At 36.5% G+C, this 17,781-nt stretch overlaps 1 protein-coding gene across 5 annotated transcripts in view; it reads left to right on the top strand.

The window, feature by feature from the left end:
- The window catches only part of ZC3H13 (zinc finger CCCH-type containing 13), a 46,324-nt gene that overhangs the window by 13,587 nt on the left and 14,956 nt on the right, over nucleotides 1–17,781 (top strand). For all 5 annotated transcript variants that reach the window (XM_041716062.2, XM_032748226.3, XM_030272356.4 and 2 more), the window contains 8 exons: nucleotides 4,842–4,950; nucleotides 7,089–7,228; nucleotides 8,187–8,341; nucleotides 9,668–9,865; nucleotides 11,233–11,406; nucleotides 14,182–14,492; nucleotides 15,494–15,958; nucleotides 16,923–17,105. In XM_041716062.2, coding sequence (XP_041571996.2) covers nucleotides 7,142–7,228; nucleotides 8,187–8,341; nucleotides 9,668–9,865; nucleotides 11,233–11,406; nucleotides 14,182–14,492; nucleotides 15,494–15,958; nucleotides 16,923–17,105 — 1,573 coding nt within the window. In that variant the 5' untranslated portion in view covers nucleotides 4,842–4,950; nucleotides 7,089–7,141. The remainder of the gene's footprint in view (nucleotides 1–4,841; nucleotides 4,951–7,088; nucleotides 7,229–8,186; nucleotides 8,342–9,667; nucleotides 9,866–11,232; nucleotides 11,407–14,181; nucleotides 14,493–15,493; nucleotides 15,959–16,922; nucleotides 17,106–17,781) is intronic.

The raw sequence follows: 17,781 nt of genomic DNA, 5'->3' as shown, positions 1-17,781 counted from the left end.
GAGGGACAGTCGTCAAGAGTTGCTTTGCAAAGAACCAGAAAATATCTAAAAGGACAGAAGACTCAAGTGACTGAACTGCTAAGAAAAATCTTGCTCCATCGGTGGAGCTGCTGTTACGGTGGAGATCTAATATGTGATGTTTCCATATTTTATTAAAGCTTTTGGGGTAACAGCAGAGCTTGATAAGAAAGCTTTGAAATAATGAAAGGTAGCTTGTTCCATAAGAAGTTTCATAATTTTGGTTAAAAATAAAAAAAGAAGAGACTGATCAGAAACATTCCTGCAGACAATATCTGTGCTTCACCAGACTACTAGACTCAAACTTCGATGAAGGGTAGTGGTTAAGAGAGAACTGCCTGACATAGGTCAAACCTGTTGTGAAACAAGACTTCTGAGGCATATGTATAGATAGTCAAAGAATAGAAGATATAGTATTTTAGGTTTAGAAGCCAGCTAAGGGGATAATTCTAGATTAATTTGAAATTGAATTACACAGAATGCTATTGTAATTAATTTAAAGAACTATTACTTTAAAGAATGTAGAAAAAAGTTGGACATCCCAAAAGGCAAACTTTGCAGAAGATTTGAAAACAGTACTTGGGATTACTGAAGTCTGAGGAATGCCACGGGGGTTGGGAAAGATAGTTTTTGGCAGTACAATGGCAGATGAAACTTGATGTTGACAATGAAGAAAGTATTTAAAACAAAAAATGAATTAATTTTTTAAAAGTAACTGAAACCATGCAGTAGAAAAATAAGTTATTGTGGACAGCTCAATGAAACCATGTGTTCAAAATGAAGTCACAGTTGTAGAAGCAAACATTCAGGTATATATAAAAATGGAATAGAAAATTATTGATAATATGCTGTAGAAATTAATGGTCTAGTTTTACTTGAAATGCTGTTTGGTTGTCATCACATGTATGCAAGAAAATACAGTCAAAGGTCTTGAAGTGAGCAAAGAGGTGAGAAATAAACTGGAGAGGAGAGAGGACATGGGATGAATGCATATAATGTATGTTTGAGAGAATGTAAGTTAGATGCGTCATATTCATACTTTATACCAGTAGAGAGAGTGGCAAATTTGAAAATGACAAGGGGAAATGCTATTTATGTTATATAAAACAAACATACCTGGTTGCCAGGAGATAGACACACAAAACTGAATAGGTTCCACAAGAAGCTAAGAGAGTATAACTAGTATAAAATCTTTACAGAAGAGATTTCTTATTCTTTGGAAGCATGACTAGTACAATCTATGTATTTAGGAAGAAACTTCCTATATTGACAGTTTATAGACTGTATCCCTTTTTATTTCTTCATGCTTTGTACTATTATTTGCAGAGACAATATGCTGTGCTATGTGGACACCTACATTGAACTCAGTTGTTTTTATGTTTCTTGGATTTGTGTTTGGAATTACTTAAGCACTTATGTTAGTGTATGAATCATAATAGAGATAATTAGGTGAGGTTCCTGCTGTTACTGTATTCAGTTGGAAATTTTTATTTTAAACAATATGAGAAGACAGTTACATTGGTGTGTATGAAGTCGTGCTAAAGTCTTGACCTGGAAGCTGTGTGTGATTTGGTCGAAACAGTAGGAGGAGCTTAATGTACATTTAGGAAGATTTTTGTAAGGAATGTGTATTGTTTGTTTCATATCTGTGGATTTAGTCACTGTAGCTGTTAACTATTTCCACTGGAAATAGGACTCAGCATTGTCCATTGTCTTCCATCTCTGAAATGGGAACAAACACCTCTTAATATCAGGGGAACTTCAGATTCATTTACGTACGTGTGTCTGCAGCATGGTAGTAGTCTACACTATAAAGATATTATATCTAGAGCAAAGTAGTACTGTGCTTACCCAAAAGGTTGTAGCTGTAATATGCATAGTTTACTGTAGGTTTAAAGGAATCTGTGCTTTGGAATGAGTTTATTTTGCTGCTGCATGTATGTGTGCAAGGTTGAAACCGAGATTTCTGTGATGTGAGAATTGTAGGTTCTCTTGTATTGTGTAAGTCTTCTATTCTTTCCATTGGGGTTGGCAAAGTAACACTTCTTGGCTAGAAGCATGTTTTACAGATTGGATGAGTCCTTTTGTGCTTGGCCAGGCTTTTCTGGCAGTAGTGGGAAATTTATTCAAGTAGACATCAAGTCTTGTGCTATAGAGTGCTGATCACATACAACATAGAACTTCAACTTAAATAGACATTAAATTAAATAAAATCTCACAGAAGTCAGCCATAATGTCATACGTTTTTCCCTTTCTTATGTGGCATTTCTCTAAACATCAACATGAAACTGTGAAAATCTATCCAATACCTGCTATGTTTAGCTGTGAGCATATACCTAAAAACAGTGTAGACAAAGTCTACTAAATAATTGTTTCCTCTTAGACCAAACTGCAATTTTTTTTTAGTGAATAAATATATAATTATGTAAGTGTAATGTTTCTCATGTAGTGAATGGCATTTTTTTCAGACTCTGCAGATAAATAGTTAACAAGACTGAATATACAGCATCTTCAGGTACAAGTGGCAGTCATGCTATTGTCCTTTAGGAACTTAACTTTATTCTTGGCTTGTTTAAGGGAGAGACAAAAAGGGTCTGTAAGGATATGAAGGAAATATTTCATTCCCATAGTATCAGGGAATCAAATACATTATGAGTGTAACAAGTAAAATAAAAGGAACATGTTGAAGATTTTTCAGTGAGAAAAATTAGGTATGTGTTCTAGACCATCATAACTTAATTTCTTGATTAGCATGCCCCAGGAAAAATATACTCAATTTCTAAACTGCTATTTGTTTCTCAAGATGCAATGTTGTCAAAATCTTTTTTTCTTGACAACTAAACAACATTAATGTAAAATACTCTGTTTGCCCTATAATCAGTATTTTATTTTGATAGCTGTTCTTGTTCTCAGTTCTTCCTTAGAAAAATGATTGTGCCACTACCGAATCTTTCCACTGAAAGGAGAAAATACAGGCTCTTTCAAGATGCTTGTATTGGCTTGTAAGTTTGAGGAGGTAGGCATGATACATACAGGTTGTGTAGTATTTTTAACATGGACTTTTAACATGGACTTTTTTAAATTGGACTTGAAGCACTGACTTGCTGCACGTTCTTTGATGACAAGGTATTTGATGAATTGTCTTTGGGAGATTTTTTAAAATCCGCATGGAGAGGTTGTCCTAGTGTTTGTATTTCAGTTTACTAGTAAGAGCTAGTGTTGAATTAGTAGAAACTAGTATTCATATTTAAGAAATTACAGTTTTGTTAGTTTATGTTATAGGACTTTAAGTATATGGCAGAAGTATACAGCTCGGTGGAACAGCTGTGGCCTTCCTGGAGAGTGGGCTAGAAAAAATAAGAACAGTCTTCCAAAAGAAAAAATGATTGAAGGGAAGGCTTGTTATACTTAGAGATTTTTAGATCTCATCAGAGTAATTTTCTTTTAAAGTAATTTGCCTTGGGCATAGTAGAATTCTGGGCCTTAGACTGAATGTCTTTAGTACATGTTGAGACAATGGCTTAGTGGATGTAGACTTGTCTGCAGCTGATGTCGGCAACCAACGTAACTCAGTAAGTTATGACCTTCTGCATCATTTTAGAGATTTTCATCATTAAACTGGAGATAAGTTTCTCACATTGTTACTGAATAAAAAGGATTAATTGAATTTTACTCATTTTTGAGTGACTGACTGCACTTTTATTTTGTTTCCTTAATGTATTTCTAAGGTGATGTTAAGGTTTTAAATTAAGATCTAAGTCTCAATAAAGAATAGCTAGTGAAATTCTCAGGCATCTCCTTTTCTTGGTGTTTCTCCCACATACCAACATGAAAGAATCCCCAGAAAAACAAAAGAGGGCACTATGTGAGCTGAGAACAGATTTTGCTGTTCTGGTTTCCTATTTAATAAATGAATCTGAGATACTTCTAAGCTTGAATTTTCTTCTTTTGCTAGTAGTGAGGAAACTTTGTTCTGTATTCCACTTGAGTCCAGGTACATCATACAGACAATGATGCTTCAGCAGATGCAGAGTTGCAACTATGTAGCTTTATACTGGAATTTAGCAAGGGCACAAGAGCAGCATAGCATCTGTTGACTTGAAATTATCTTTTTTCTTGTAAGGCTAGTCTCTGGCTTTCTTTGGTGTTCACAGGACCATCCACCACATGGGAAAAGGGTGCTACTGCATTAGTTAGACTTGTCTTGGAGACAGTGAAAGTCAAACACAGAGCTGTCAATGGAACTTGATTCAATTGTGTTGCTTTAGGATTTTTTCCCCTTCTGCCAGCCAAGGGTCTCTGGGTTTATTTATTATCTCTTCCCCCCCCTCCCCCCCCCCCCATTCTTTATCCTCTGGAAAGCTAAATGGTTCCACTTCTGGGGCTCATCTGCCTTGCATATTAATATTCTTATTTACAGCTGAGAATTCTTGCCCAAGCTGTTAAAATTATACTCTTTAAATGTTCATTAAACTTCTGGTCTTTAGAACGTAATCTCTTCTTTCGGTGCCTGTTTTAAACTTTATTCTCTGATATGTGCTTGACTCTTGCCCTGCTTTTAAGCCTTCCTATTTTATTAATCCTTTCTTCTCTTTTCCTCATCTGCTATTTGCATTCTGATTATATGAAATTGCATTAGAACATGTAGGCTGTGGAGTCTCTGCTTGTTTAGGAAGGTATTTGTTCAACAGGCTGAAGGGGAAAATGCTTTTTGTACTATGAAAAAAACCCAGCCAAAATACCATGTTAAATACACCTGCTTCTTCAGGCTTCTTTTAAAAAAAAAGTTGTTTACTCTAATACGGCATTTTTCCCTTTTATAGAAAGAGTCTTCACGGGGAAGACATAGAGAAAAGGAGGATATCAAAATTACAAAGGAGCGAACACCAGAAAGCGAAGAGGAAAATGGGGATTGGGAAACAAACAGAGAAGGTACGTATAAGGTATTGAACTGACAGTCCCCTGACACCTCAAAGAGCTGTGAGATTTCTGAACTTTGTGCCAAGTGGAATGCTTCAAGATTTACTTTCTAAGCAAAATACTTTCATACAGTAGCCCTTAATTTTTTTTTTTGTTTGAGGAGAACTAACAAGTTACCTTAGTTGGACTGCTACACTGGTAAAACAAACTAGCTTTAAAACCACAGGTTTGTTTTTTTTTTTTTTTTTTTTTTGTTTGTTTGTTTTTTCCTCTTTTGACCACTTGGGCAACAAGGAATTTAGGTATATTCTACTCCATGGTGAATCTTTCACATTAAGGTTGCTGCATCTAAAGTAATTTCTGAGCTTGTCAGTCTGAGAAGATAGTGCAAATCCTTTGAAATCAAAAGTCAGCTGTTTTTGTTGCATAATTTGTAATGGTGTAAACTGTCACTAACAAGTTTCCATTAGAATGATTATAACAACAGTTGAAGGTGGACATCAGTGACATACTTATGTTCTAAAAATACTTGAAGAATGCTAAGTGTCTTGGGTTACCTTTGTAGTCACTTCTGTGTGAGTTGATGGATCGGAGTTTTTGGGTTTGGGGTTCTGTAGTACTTATTGGTGGTTTCATTATTGCTGAAACACCACCTAACTCTGGTATTTCTGTAGTTTTCTAAGTGTCTATTTTCCAGAAGTAGTTACAACATTGCAAGAAAAAAATGGCAGCTCTGATCCCATCTGAGGGAATTCACATATAATGAAGATATTTGCAATGAAGTTCACTGCAGGTTGTAGGATGGAGCTCCTTGGAAATGTCAATTAACTAGGAAGCTTTTCAATATAGCGCATGTTAAAGTGTTGCAGGTCCTGTTTTGCTGTGTCTTAGGCACAATACATGGAATGTATTTGGAATGGAAAAGTAGCCAATATATGTATTCACTCATTTGTAGACGTTCTTTTACACACTTTTAAGAAAAATTGGTTTATGACATGTATACATGGAAATAAATCCTGACTCAAAAAAGTTTGGAGCATAGAAACCACAAGGTCTATATAAAAATATGGTATGAATGTGTTAAGTCTTAGACACTGAGACTTTCTTCTTGAGAACTCAACTTTTTTTTCAAAATAGTGTCAATTGTCGGTATATGGATGAGGGAGAATTACTGTCTGTTAATTTCAACTGAGTGTTGTATAAGTAGATGGATAGGCTGGAAAGAACCTAAGCTATTGGGAACTGCACCTTTCTCTGAACTGTTCCCATGCATTCATGACACATGAAGGCGATTTGTAGACTGAATTTAGTTATTGCAAAACCTTTTATGTAGTTCCTGTATGTAGGAAGGGAGTGAAAACTAATACTTTTTAATGAAGTTTCTTTTCTCTGACAGATATTTTCCTAAAATGCTTTTTGAGTATTAGACTTAAATAGCCATAAACAAAATTAGTATAAACAGAGTGAGTAAATTCAATTTTCAGTACGATTTCAGTTGCCAGGTTGGAAGCTTAAGACATTAACTGTCCATGACTTAATGAAAATATGAGAGAAATAGCACTTTCTCTAATGTGAAAACCAAACAGTGATAATGTTGTAAAACCAGATGTAAACTCTTGAAGTGTATGTTTATCTAATGAAAAGGTTCATACAGAACTCTTACCTTATTTTAAAATCAATATTTACATTAATTGCAATTAAGTGTATTAGTTGATTTTTAAGACACTGTATGAAATAAACCCCTCTAGTATTGTGCGTCACTATATGAATGTTTCATGTGCTTCCCCAGTTAAGTAGTGCTCCATATGTTTTCACTCCTTGTGAAGACACAGTGTTAATTCTTTTGTTATTTAAATATAAAGTGGTTTACTGTGTTTCCCTTGCTACCTCAAATCAATGTCCATGAAAGAAGTTAAGATGTTCTTTATAGTGAAGTTTAAGAGTTGAACTTCAGGTTGTATGGAACTAACTAGAATTACTTCAGGTTTGCACACAGAATTGGAGAAGAAATTTGGCATTCATTCCTTGGTCCATTCATGCAGTGCTTAAAGGTCATGGAAATATTTATGGTTGCCCTCTAGTATGCTTAATGTTATTGTTGTATTTTTCATCAGTTTTAATCTATTTACTCTTTTTTTCTTCAAATAAAGACTCTGATAATGGAGATGTTAATTATGATTATGATCATGAGCTGTCTTTGGAAATGAAGCGCCAAAAGATTCAGAGAGAACTCATGAAATTGGAACAGGAAAACATGGAGAAACGAGAGGAAATAGTAATTAAAAAGGAGGTTTGTATTATGTAAATGTGAAATAAAAAAGATAAGTCATCAGCTGTTGCCCTGATTTTTAAAAGTGTTAAGTTTTCTTTTACAGATCTTTTGAAAGTTTTAAAGTTCTCATAAAACTTCTTTAGCCTTCTGATAATGTTTACATATTTGAGAGTCAGAGTTCCCACACAACTACATGTAAAAATAGAATAGTTTACATATTTCTCTGTGTGTGGAGAAAAATGATTGATCAATCTTTGGACACTTTTAAAAATCAGGGCAACAATCAGCCACTTCATAGGATTCTGTGAAGGGTTCTAATGGTTTCCCAGAAGATTTAGTTTTTGGGCTACCAATGCACTGTTGTGTTATGTGATAGTAAATAACTGGCACCTATGTAATTAGTATGTGACTTAAGTACTTGAGGTGAGTATGTGATCAATCATCCAGCACAGTAACCAAGTTTTCTCCTTTTTGAAGTCAGCTATTAAATGGGTAGCATTTAATACATTTTAGTGATACAAAACTAGTAAGATAGGTAACAGAGAAGATAGGTAAAAGAAAATGCAAGACATTTCCCAGCCTCATTTTCCAGCTTGCCTTGTAGTAACAGAATAGAGTGACAGAGACAAAGCTGTAGGTTTTCGAAACTCTAAAATTTTGGGGTAGACTGAAAAAAAAAATCCTCTAAGGATGTCTTTCAGACAAATTTGAGTTAGTGAGCATACTGATTTTAAACCTTAAGTTACAGTTTTTGTAACATATTACAGAATACATCACTTTCTCGTCCTCTACACTTTATCTGTTGTCTTCCTTTTACGCTGTTCTTTACAAACAATGTGATGAGGTTGAAGTAGAGATGTACATGGCTCTCATACTCTGTCACTTGCTGAATTTACATGTTTGACACACATATCAGCATACAGTTACACTTTTGAGCATCAATATCTTACTGGTTAATTTTATTCTTTCCCTCAAGATTTCTCCAGAGGTGGTTAGATCTAAATTATCACCATCACCACGGAAGTCCAGCAAATCTCCAAAACGAAGATCCAGTCCCAAATCATCATCTTCAGCTAGTAAGAAAGACAAGAAAGCATCTACTGTCTCTTCACCACTTTTGGAGCAGCAGAGGTCAGTATGTAGGTGCATCTTTCAGGAGGGTGAGAACAGGGAGCCACACTTACATTTATAACTGGAGTTTTCATAAATAATACTTTCCATTTTCCTTCCTTTCAGTGCCCTTGATTATATAAATTTAGGAGAAGATCTCTAAATTGTGCATTGTGAATCATCTTATGCAGATAATTGTCATATGGATGTAGTTTTCAATTGATTATTTTCATGGTTTACAAGCAGATCTTTTCTCTTTGAATCTCCAGAAGCTGTGTGAGATCATGACAAAATAGAAACCATTGAAAAGTGGAAAACACTTTTGTTTGAAATGCTGCAGCTTGTGAGGCAGCCTCTCTAAGTTGAAGTGTTTAAAATTTGACCTACTGTACATTCTTTTGGTATTGTATATTACTGTTTAAGATATAATGTGTGGCTTTCAAGGCAGGGAATTTCTCAGAATTCAGGAGAGGATAAGAAGTGAGGGATGTGGAGGAGCAGGGAAGAATTAAGGATAAAATGCTTAAAAATCACAGGATTTTAACTGGATCCTGTGCCACCAAAGTCAATCTCCAAATCTGCTTCTAAAGTTCTTGCTGGCCACAAGACATTTTGAATTGTTTGCAGCTTTTAGATAGGAAAGAAATTACTGCAACAGTGTAACCAGACACACCTGTGTTTGGTAAAATCCCCTATTTAACCTATTTGTTAAAATCCCCTTTAAAATAGGGGTAGAATGGCACTGTTTCTGCTGCAGGAATGGTACAGCATGTGCTGGTGTACTACTGACACATGCAGTGATACCTAGTTGATGGGATTTATCTTAGTGGTAAATTCTGCGGAAAATACATAGTGTTTCATATTGTGAGATGCATACTCAAGAATGTTTAGATGCTTCATCCTGTCAGGTAGTTAACATTAAATTGAAAACATGAGTAGCTCAAGTAATTTTGTGTATGTGGTTGGGATATTACATTGCAAAAATGGGAGTATAAACAGAAAAGGTACTGTGTGTTTTGTCTTCTGATATACACAGTTCATGTAACGTCATTTTATCTTTGAAAACTGGTTCTGTCTGAGCAAGAGCAATTCCTGGTTTTGTTCACTTCTGTAGGGAAAAAAGGCTGTAAATCGAGGAACTCAACATAAATTTTTGCCATCTCTATTAGTCTTTCTGTCAAGTTCTCCTGTTGAACGGTGCTTGCTAAGGGAGTTGGTAAATCCCATCCTAAAAGCTTCAAGGCCTTTTATGTTATAACTTTCCTGTCAATGTCTGAGAAGTTACTGTATTAAATAGTTGTCAACTCTTCATTTTTATACCCCCCGGCCCTGTTAATTTTTCTCTAGGAGTTCTAAAAGTACCCAGAGTAAAAAGAAAGGTCCTCGTACCCCTAGCCCTCCTCCTCCAGTACAAGAGGAAACTCCCCTGGGGAAAAAACACAAAGAAAAACATAAAGCAAAAGAACGTTCAGAAGAAAAGACAAGGGACGTGAAAGAGAGAGGGCGTGACTTTGAAAGGCACAAGGAAAAAAAAGAGAAGCAGAGGTAAGTTATGTTGCATTATGAGCTTCTAACTGTAACCTTGCTTTAAAAATTTTCTTCTGTAGAACACTGATTAACAAGGGTGGTATTACCTACTTTGCCAACAACCTTTTCAGTACTCAGTGAAGTATTTTCACTGTGTTGTGTAGATGGGTCAATAGACTATAGCTAACAGATTGGTAGGTTTTAATTGCATAAATTTGTAAGTTTGTAAAATGCTCCTTTGAAAGCTTTATTACTTCTCAAGAATTTGGATCTTCAGAACCAGTGGAACAGATTGTTTGCCAAAACCTTTATTGAAGTCATTCACTGGTCTGAGTGTATGCTTTTCAGAAAAGTTGGCAGCGTGCATTTAAGTGCTCCCTAATCTTCAAGTAGGTTAAAGTGTTTTTGAACTAATCAAAGACTACTGACATTTTAGAATTGCTTCACTTTTGCTTATATACATATTTATATATTAAACAAAAATGGTGGGCTGCTGTGACTATTCCATTATTTCCTGGAGCATACATGTCCACTTAAGCTGAAAGATACATGATCTGTGTTTTTATGTCCTTTATTTTCTTGAAAGTCAGGTGCTTGTTGTTATTTTTTACTTTGTAACTGGCATGGCAGACTAAGAATTGGAAGAGCAGTCAATCATGTATTTTTAATTGATTAAATAAATTCAACCATACTTACTTGGAAGTATTTTATTTTCCTCATGATTGCACACTCCTTTACTGGAAGGAAGTCGCAAGCAGTAAAAAGGAACATTCTGGATAGTGCTGAAAGCATCAAGACAGTACTTGTCTTGTCACTGTGCTATAACCAGGCATTGCTGTGGTGACTACAGTCTTATATTTCACTGTTGGATTTTTGTCTTTTTTTTCCCTACATAATAAAAAATGAAGTTGTAATGTCAAATCTCTGAGGCACAATCAGTGAAATAGTTGAAGATTTTGGCAGATTACTTTCATTCACTTGCTACTGGGATTAGCCTGTGAAAATGTGTCTGAGCTTGAAGCTGCTTAAATAAAGTTCTGATATTACAGAAACTTTTTAATAAGGTAGCAAAATATTTCTCCATTGGTAAGAATTCTGTTTTACCACCACATGAAATGTTAAGTAAAATTTCAATAAGCTTTTTTTTTTTTGTTTTACAATGTTCTGAAGTCCAGTGTAGCAAGAAATTTAGTGCATATCTTGCGTTCTTGAGTTTTGCTAATTTAAGGTAATTTCATATGTTAAATATTAGGTGGAACAAATGACTGTATAACATGGCTCTTGATATGGAAATCACAGGTTCTGTCTTGGAGGTGTCTGTACTTTCTTAGAAATGTGCTAATGCCATCTTAGCCTTGTTAAACAAGCTGCTGTTCGTTTCCTAGGGATCCATCTGAAAGCTCCCGTAGACAGAAACGGTCTCCTAGTCCTGCAGATCACTCTGGCAGTAATTCTTCCCCTTCCAGGGAGTACTCACCACCTGCTGCAAGGCGAAAGCAAACCTCCCGAGCTCCAGCCAAGTCAACCACTCACAAACATAATTTCTCACCCTCTCGCAGGTGGGAGGTCAATTCTGTGGATTGTATTTCTTTTAGTAGTTGTGGTTTTGAAACTTCCTCTCTTGGTTTGACTACTTGTTTATGTGCCTGTTGTGAATGTTTGTGCCTCAAACACTTGAGCTCTGAGACTTTTTGGTTTTTGTAATGTTACTACATGGAAGGTGTCTGTCATGTCAAGAACACAAATCACGGTAAAAGTTTCCATTTATCAGTTCCTCTCAAATGTTTTGCCTTCAGGTAGAACTTCAAAAGTCTGATATGAGATACAGTGAGTCTGTGAGCCTTCAGGAACTTGCTTCCTCCCTAACTTTCTCCTTTTTAAAAAGTGGAACATAGGATAATATTTTTACCTTTGAGATGGGAAACAGAGTTTCTCTTTTCTGGAATGGGTAAAGTGATACACAGGTCCTGGTTCTGCACATCTTTCTTGAGAAGCAGTTACAGCTGACTAAACAATGCTGTACAAAGCTTCTTGCAGGAAGTTTTAGGGAAGGTATTGGATCTGTTAGTTCTTGGGGCTTTCAAAAAAAAATGTTTTACCACCCATTAAAAATGGAGTAGGCTCCTTATTTTGGCCTGAATGAGTATGAGCTCAGATTTAGAATGGCAGTGCTAAATACTACTGTAGTCCCATGTTTGTATAATGGAGAGCTAAGCATTCTTATTTTCTGCACCTCTCTTGAAGGGTGGGGAAACAAAATAAAACCCATCCATTCAGCAATCCAAAGAGTTGTAAGCAAACTGGCTTTTGTGGTGACTCGGTTCAGCTGGAACAGCACTGGATGGTTTTATGTGACTGATGGACATTTTTGCTATATTGGATTCTTCAAAGGGAAGAGAGTTCTTCCTGGGGCAGTAATACTGAGACTGCAAAATATCTCTTCTGTACTCTTTTATCTGTTTTTTAACTAACTTCAGTGTCCTGGTTTCAGCTGGGGTAGAGTTAATTTTCTTCCTAGTAGCTACTGCAGTGCTGTGTTTTGGATTTAGCATAAGAATAATATTGATAACGCAGTGATGTTTTAATAATGATTACCACAGTTTCCCACACCCTGACAGTGAGCAGGTGCAACAAAAATCCTGTGAGGGAGCATGGCCAGGACAGCTGACATGAACTGGCCAAAAAGATATTCCATACCATGGAACATCATGTTCAGTGTATAAATGGGGGGAATTGGCCAGGAACATCCAATTGCTGCTCAGGGATGGGCTGGGTATCAGTTGAGGTGAGCAAATATGTTGTGCATCACCATTTTTCTTGGTTTTCTTCTTTTTCTCTCTCTTTTTATCTCCCTTTTGATTGCTATTATTGTTACTATCATGATTATATTTTACTTTATTTGAGTTTTTAAACTGTTCTTATCTCAACCCACAGGCTTTACTTTTTTCCCATTCTTCTCCCCACCCTGCTGGGGTTGGGTGGGGGAGTGAGCAAGCAGCTGTGTGGTACTTAGTTGCTGTCTGGGGTTAAAGCATGACATCTAATATTTTGCTCATCACTGCCGGCTTGTACCAAATGTTGTGCAAGGGAATGTTAAGCAGAGAAGATAAATGGGCCTTCTGCTAGAAGCAGGGAAGGGTATTTGAAATATTTTGTCTCCATACTATTGAAAGCCTTCATGCAAGCCAATCTTGGTAACTCTGTGTCTCAAAATAATGATTTCACAGGGAAAAATAAGTGTAGTCTTAGTTTAAAGACATGAAAGTCTTAAAGTCATGAAAGTTTTTTGGATTCTGTCAGTCATATCTAGCCCTGCCAGAATTTTACGTTGACTGCTTTGGAAATTTGACTACTAATTCCAGGTTATCTGTTTAATTGGCATATGAGTTGTCATCTTAGAGGGATGCAGGTTACTTGTTTCCTCAGGAAAAGTGAGATTTTTGAAGATATGTTGTCCAAGTGTGGCTTCTTAACTCCCACTCTTCTCCTTGTCATCTCTGGAGTTTTGTGAAGTAGAAGAGAGTTGGAGTTAAGGACAGTATATATTTCATGAGAAGAGATTCTTGCAAGTTACTTCAATGCTGATAAGGGGAAAAGTACCCCACTACTGAGCCTAAAGACTTGAAGTGTGTTTTTGTCCATATTAGTCATATTATGAGGAAATTTTTTATTGTGTAAATTATCGTTAGTTGCTAACAGAATTTCAAAGATCGGAAATATTTTCTTATTCTATCAGATGTGAGTTTTCCATGTTTGTGTAAATAGTCATGTTGGCTAACATTCTAGATAGGTATATGTATGGTTTTTCTGGATCTAAGAACTGTTTAAAGATCAATCCTTACCATAAAAGGTATTTAGACATGTATAAGGAGGAGACACTGTTGCTTTGTAAAAAAAATTCAATGCTGCTGTAAACAAAAATTTTTAGTTACACCTTGTAAAAATTATCTGTGTAATTTTATTATGAACTCTAAAAATGATCTTATATTGAAGAAAACAATGGTTCTCGTTTGGGAATGGAAAAGAAGATAATGATTTTTTTCTGACTCCTGCTTCCCCTACATTCTGGTAGCTGTGTAATACAATTTTGATTGGACAGACTTTTCCTGGGCACTAAATAAATAATAATCATTCAAAGATAAACATATTTTGAAAACATATACTTGGCACCCTGGAAGGAAACCAAGTTTGATGTTTTATAGGAACAGCATGTATTTTCAGCAGTCAGAGAGTAGAGAATACAAAAATTATTTTAATTGCTTTTTTGTATGGTATGTCAAGAACCTTTCAAGTCAAATTATTACATGTATGCCTGTTTTAACTCTTCCTCGCAGGTCTGCTTCTCCATCAGGTCAGCGTCATTCTCCCATATCCTCCAGACATCACTCCTCGTCCTCGCAGTCAGGCTCGTCTGTTCAAAGACATTCTCCTTCCCCACACCGCAAAAGAACTCCTTCTCCATCCTATCAAAGGACAGCTTCCCCGCCTGCAAGGCGGTCATCTTCCCCCTATCCCCCACACTCTTCCTCTCCACCTCAGAGGAAAAGAAGTCCTTCGAGACACCGATCTCCTGGAAGAGACAAGGGAAGACACGATCGTGATAGGACTTCACAGTCTCATGACAGGCGCCACGAAAGGCGGGATGGTATGAATGAAAATAGCACTTCAGAATTGTTTTTAGTTGTTTGCAAATTGCATTTTGAAACTTGATTTTCAAATTCTGGCATTGCGTGCACCCATCCCAGTGTCTAGGGGTTGAAGACAATATTGACTGTGTTTACTCTGACTGTGCTGGTGGTGCTCTTTGCAAGGTACTGTGTGTAATAACGTACCCCTGCAGAACTGCTTATGTAGGCTCAGCTGATTGTAAAGGTGCTTGTAGGTATCTGTGTAGGTGTTCCTTGTGTAATGTAATGGTGGTGTCAGTAGGAAAGTGATTTTCATGGCAGGCTACACCTAAGTAACTATTAGTCTTTTCTGTGAGGTGCCCAATTCCAGTCCCCACTGATTGCTTTCTACTGTCTTTGTAATTGACATTAAGTGAGATGTGTGCAAAGAAAGAGTCATTCCCTCTGTTTGGGTAATATGTGATGAGCAAACATGCTGTTTGCCTCGAGAGACAGATTAGACGAGTGCATTTGTTGGCTCTATATTAGACAGGCTGTAAACTTGCCTTCCTGTAGTAATAATATTATAAATACGTAATAGAAAAAGCCCAAAACAAAACAGACCCCCAAACTCAAACCAGTAGATTTTGGCAGCGCACTGGGGCCTTACAAATGGTCTAAATATACCACAGATGTTTTGGGACTGTCTGCGTGTGTGTGTGTCTAGAAAATATGACGAATCTATGATTGAAGGAGTGATCATCCTGCCTTAAAATTATTGGAGTGCACTTGCTCTTTAGTATGTTTCACATTTATTCTTATTATTCTTGGTGTGTTTTGAATAGGTAGATATCTGTAGAGATTGATATTCAGAATAAGATTGTTAAAACTTACTAAATGTATAGATAGATAACCCAGCATGATCTTGTCATGCTTATATGTTAATTTTGATTCATACTTTGAGTGTGTTATTTTAGTACTAAATGTTTGCTTGCTGAGATTAAGCCAGGTATATAACATTCTTTTGAACGTTTTGCAGAAACAAGAGGGAAAAGAGAAAAAGAAAGAGAAACAAGAGATGATCGTGATTATGACCAAGAGCAGAGTACCTCCAGGGACCACAGGGATGACAGAGAGTCTCGTGATGGAAGAGATCGGAGGGACACGAGAGACACCAGAGATCGGCGGGAGCCACGAGAATCCAGAGATACTCGAGACTCCAGAGACACCCGGGATTATAGCAGGGATGCCAAAGACAGTCGTGACCAGAGAGACTCACGCTCCACACGAGACTCCCATGACTACAGAGACAGAGAGAGTCGTGATGCCCATAAAAAGGATGACCAGTATCAGGATGACTTGCGCAGCTATGGAAGATCCCATGGCAGAGAGGAGAGCTCTCGTGCTGAAACAAGGAATGACTCCAGAAGTGACTCTAGAAATGAGAGCAGAAGTGATAGAATTGGCAGAAGTCGAGGCAGAGGTCCAGAATTATCTGACAAAGGTATTACATAGTTTAAAAATCCATGTGTCTCTATTATTGAAGATTGAGTATTTGCATTCCTACTGCCTTGTTTGATATGCAAGTGTTGTCAAGTAGTTCATGCTTTTAAAGCTTGAATTCTGTTCAGTTCTGTTGTCATTAATTTAAAACTTGTTAAAATTTATAGCACTTTTGTGTTCTCCATTCATTAAAGTGGCATAACATTGGTATTCTGCCATTCCATTTTAAAACAAAGCCTAACCCTTACCTCACTCCATTTAATGTTAATGCAAGTTTTCCCATTGGCTACAAACACAAGAGGCTGATATGTAGTGGAAAATTCATAGAGGGTATGAATTCAAAGCACTGGGCAGCAGGTTTCTTAAGCTCTTTCAAAAACAAGTGCATGTCTTAGGTCCTGAAAACCATCTCTCACACACACTCACCTCCCCCTGCCTCACCACCCTGCCCCTTATGATTTCCAAAAAGTCTGATTTTATTCTTTAAAATTATTTCTGAAGTCTGATGCATTAATAATAATAAATAACAAAAGCTTTTAATATAAATCTATAATTTATTTTGCTTTTTCAGGTTTGTGACATTTTCATTAGGGAAATTATGTACAGTTTCTACTGGGAGAATGATCTCTGCTTTCTCTGCCTGTTCTTGCTGCACTGTTAGCTTACAGCCTACTCAGAACAATTGTGAACTGACTGATATTTGGACTGATACTTCTAGTCAAGACACCTTGTACTATGACCAGGGCATGAAGATTTAGAAAGTCTTCATTTTGCAGTTTGCAAATAATAACTTTAAACAATTAAAACATACGAAATTTGAGTTGTTGGTTAAGTAGAGTTTGATGTTACAATCTTAAGTCAGCTAATTCAAATTTATTAGACGTTAATACATCAGTTGGTATAAAATATCAGTGGATTTCCTTACATGTGGAAGCTCATGTTTTGTGTTGCTACATCTCCATTAGGAAGTCGGGGGACTAGAGGATCCCAAGCTGATGGTCACAGCAGTAGTGGAAACTACCACGACAGCTGGGACTCGAGGAGTAGCTACGCTGATCGGGATCGCTATGACAGTCGGGATCAAGCAAGGGATTCCTCCTTTGAAAGAAGACATAGTGAACGGGATAGGCGTGACAACAGAGAAAGAGGTATTTTAATGTCTGGTTTTACTCATACATCTGTAGTCAAATGTGTAAGTATGAATGTGTGTTTCCCTCATTTCTACCTTGTTCGGCCCCCATACCGATTAATAAATAGCTCCTCTGACACCACACACTGACTACTACTCCTATCTTTGATATAACTTCTGTTGAAAGATCATTCATTGGCATTGTGTGCATGAATGCTGTCACTTTTTCTCCAGCCCTGTGGCTAAGTTTTGGCATCTCCTCTGTTTATTCCTCCAAGTATTATTTAAACAAACTAAACTTCAAGGGATTTCATTGTACAACTTCATTGTAAAATGTTTTTGCCTCCTCCTCCACTTCATGGTTTGTACGCCTGTTAAACTTAGAGTCATGATTGCATTTCATGACTGACTCTGTTTGCCTGTATAGAAACATTATGCTTTTGTTCTGTAAATTGCTTGAGTGTGTTTTGGGGAAGGCCTAAACTAGATTGACAATTATGGACTACTTGCTACTAAAGTAAATGGCAGTTTAAATTTATGCTTAATTCAAATATTTATTGTCTGGGGAGTTTAATAGTGATGAGTGCTTTGCTATTGTCAATAATTATTAACTAAGCATTGATACAGATACCAATGATAATTATAAATATATGCAAGACTTATTTTGACATAGTATGCAAGATGTCAGTCTTCTG

This window comes from Taeniopygia guttata, chromosome 1 (genome assembly GCF_048771995.1).
Source record: "Taeniopygia guttata chromosome 1, bTaeGut7.mat, whole genome shotgun sequence".
In the NCBI taxonomy this organism is placed as follows: Eukaryota; Metazoa; Chordata; class Aves; order Passeriformes; family Estrildidae; genus Taeniopygia; species Taeniopygia guttata.
The sequence above is the reverse complement of the archived record's forward strand: the minus strand, read 5'-3'. Positions and strand labels throughout refer to the sequence as shown.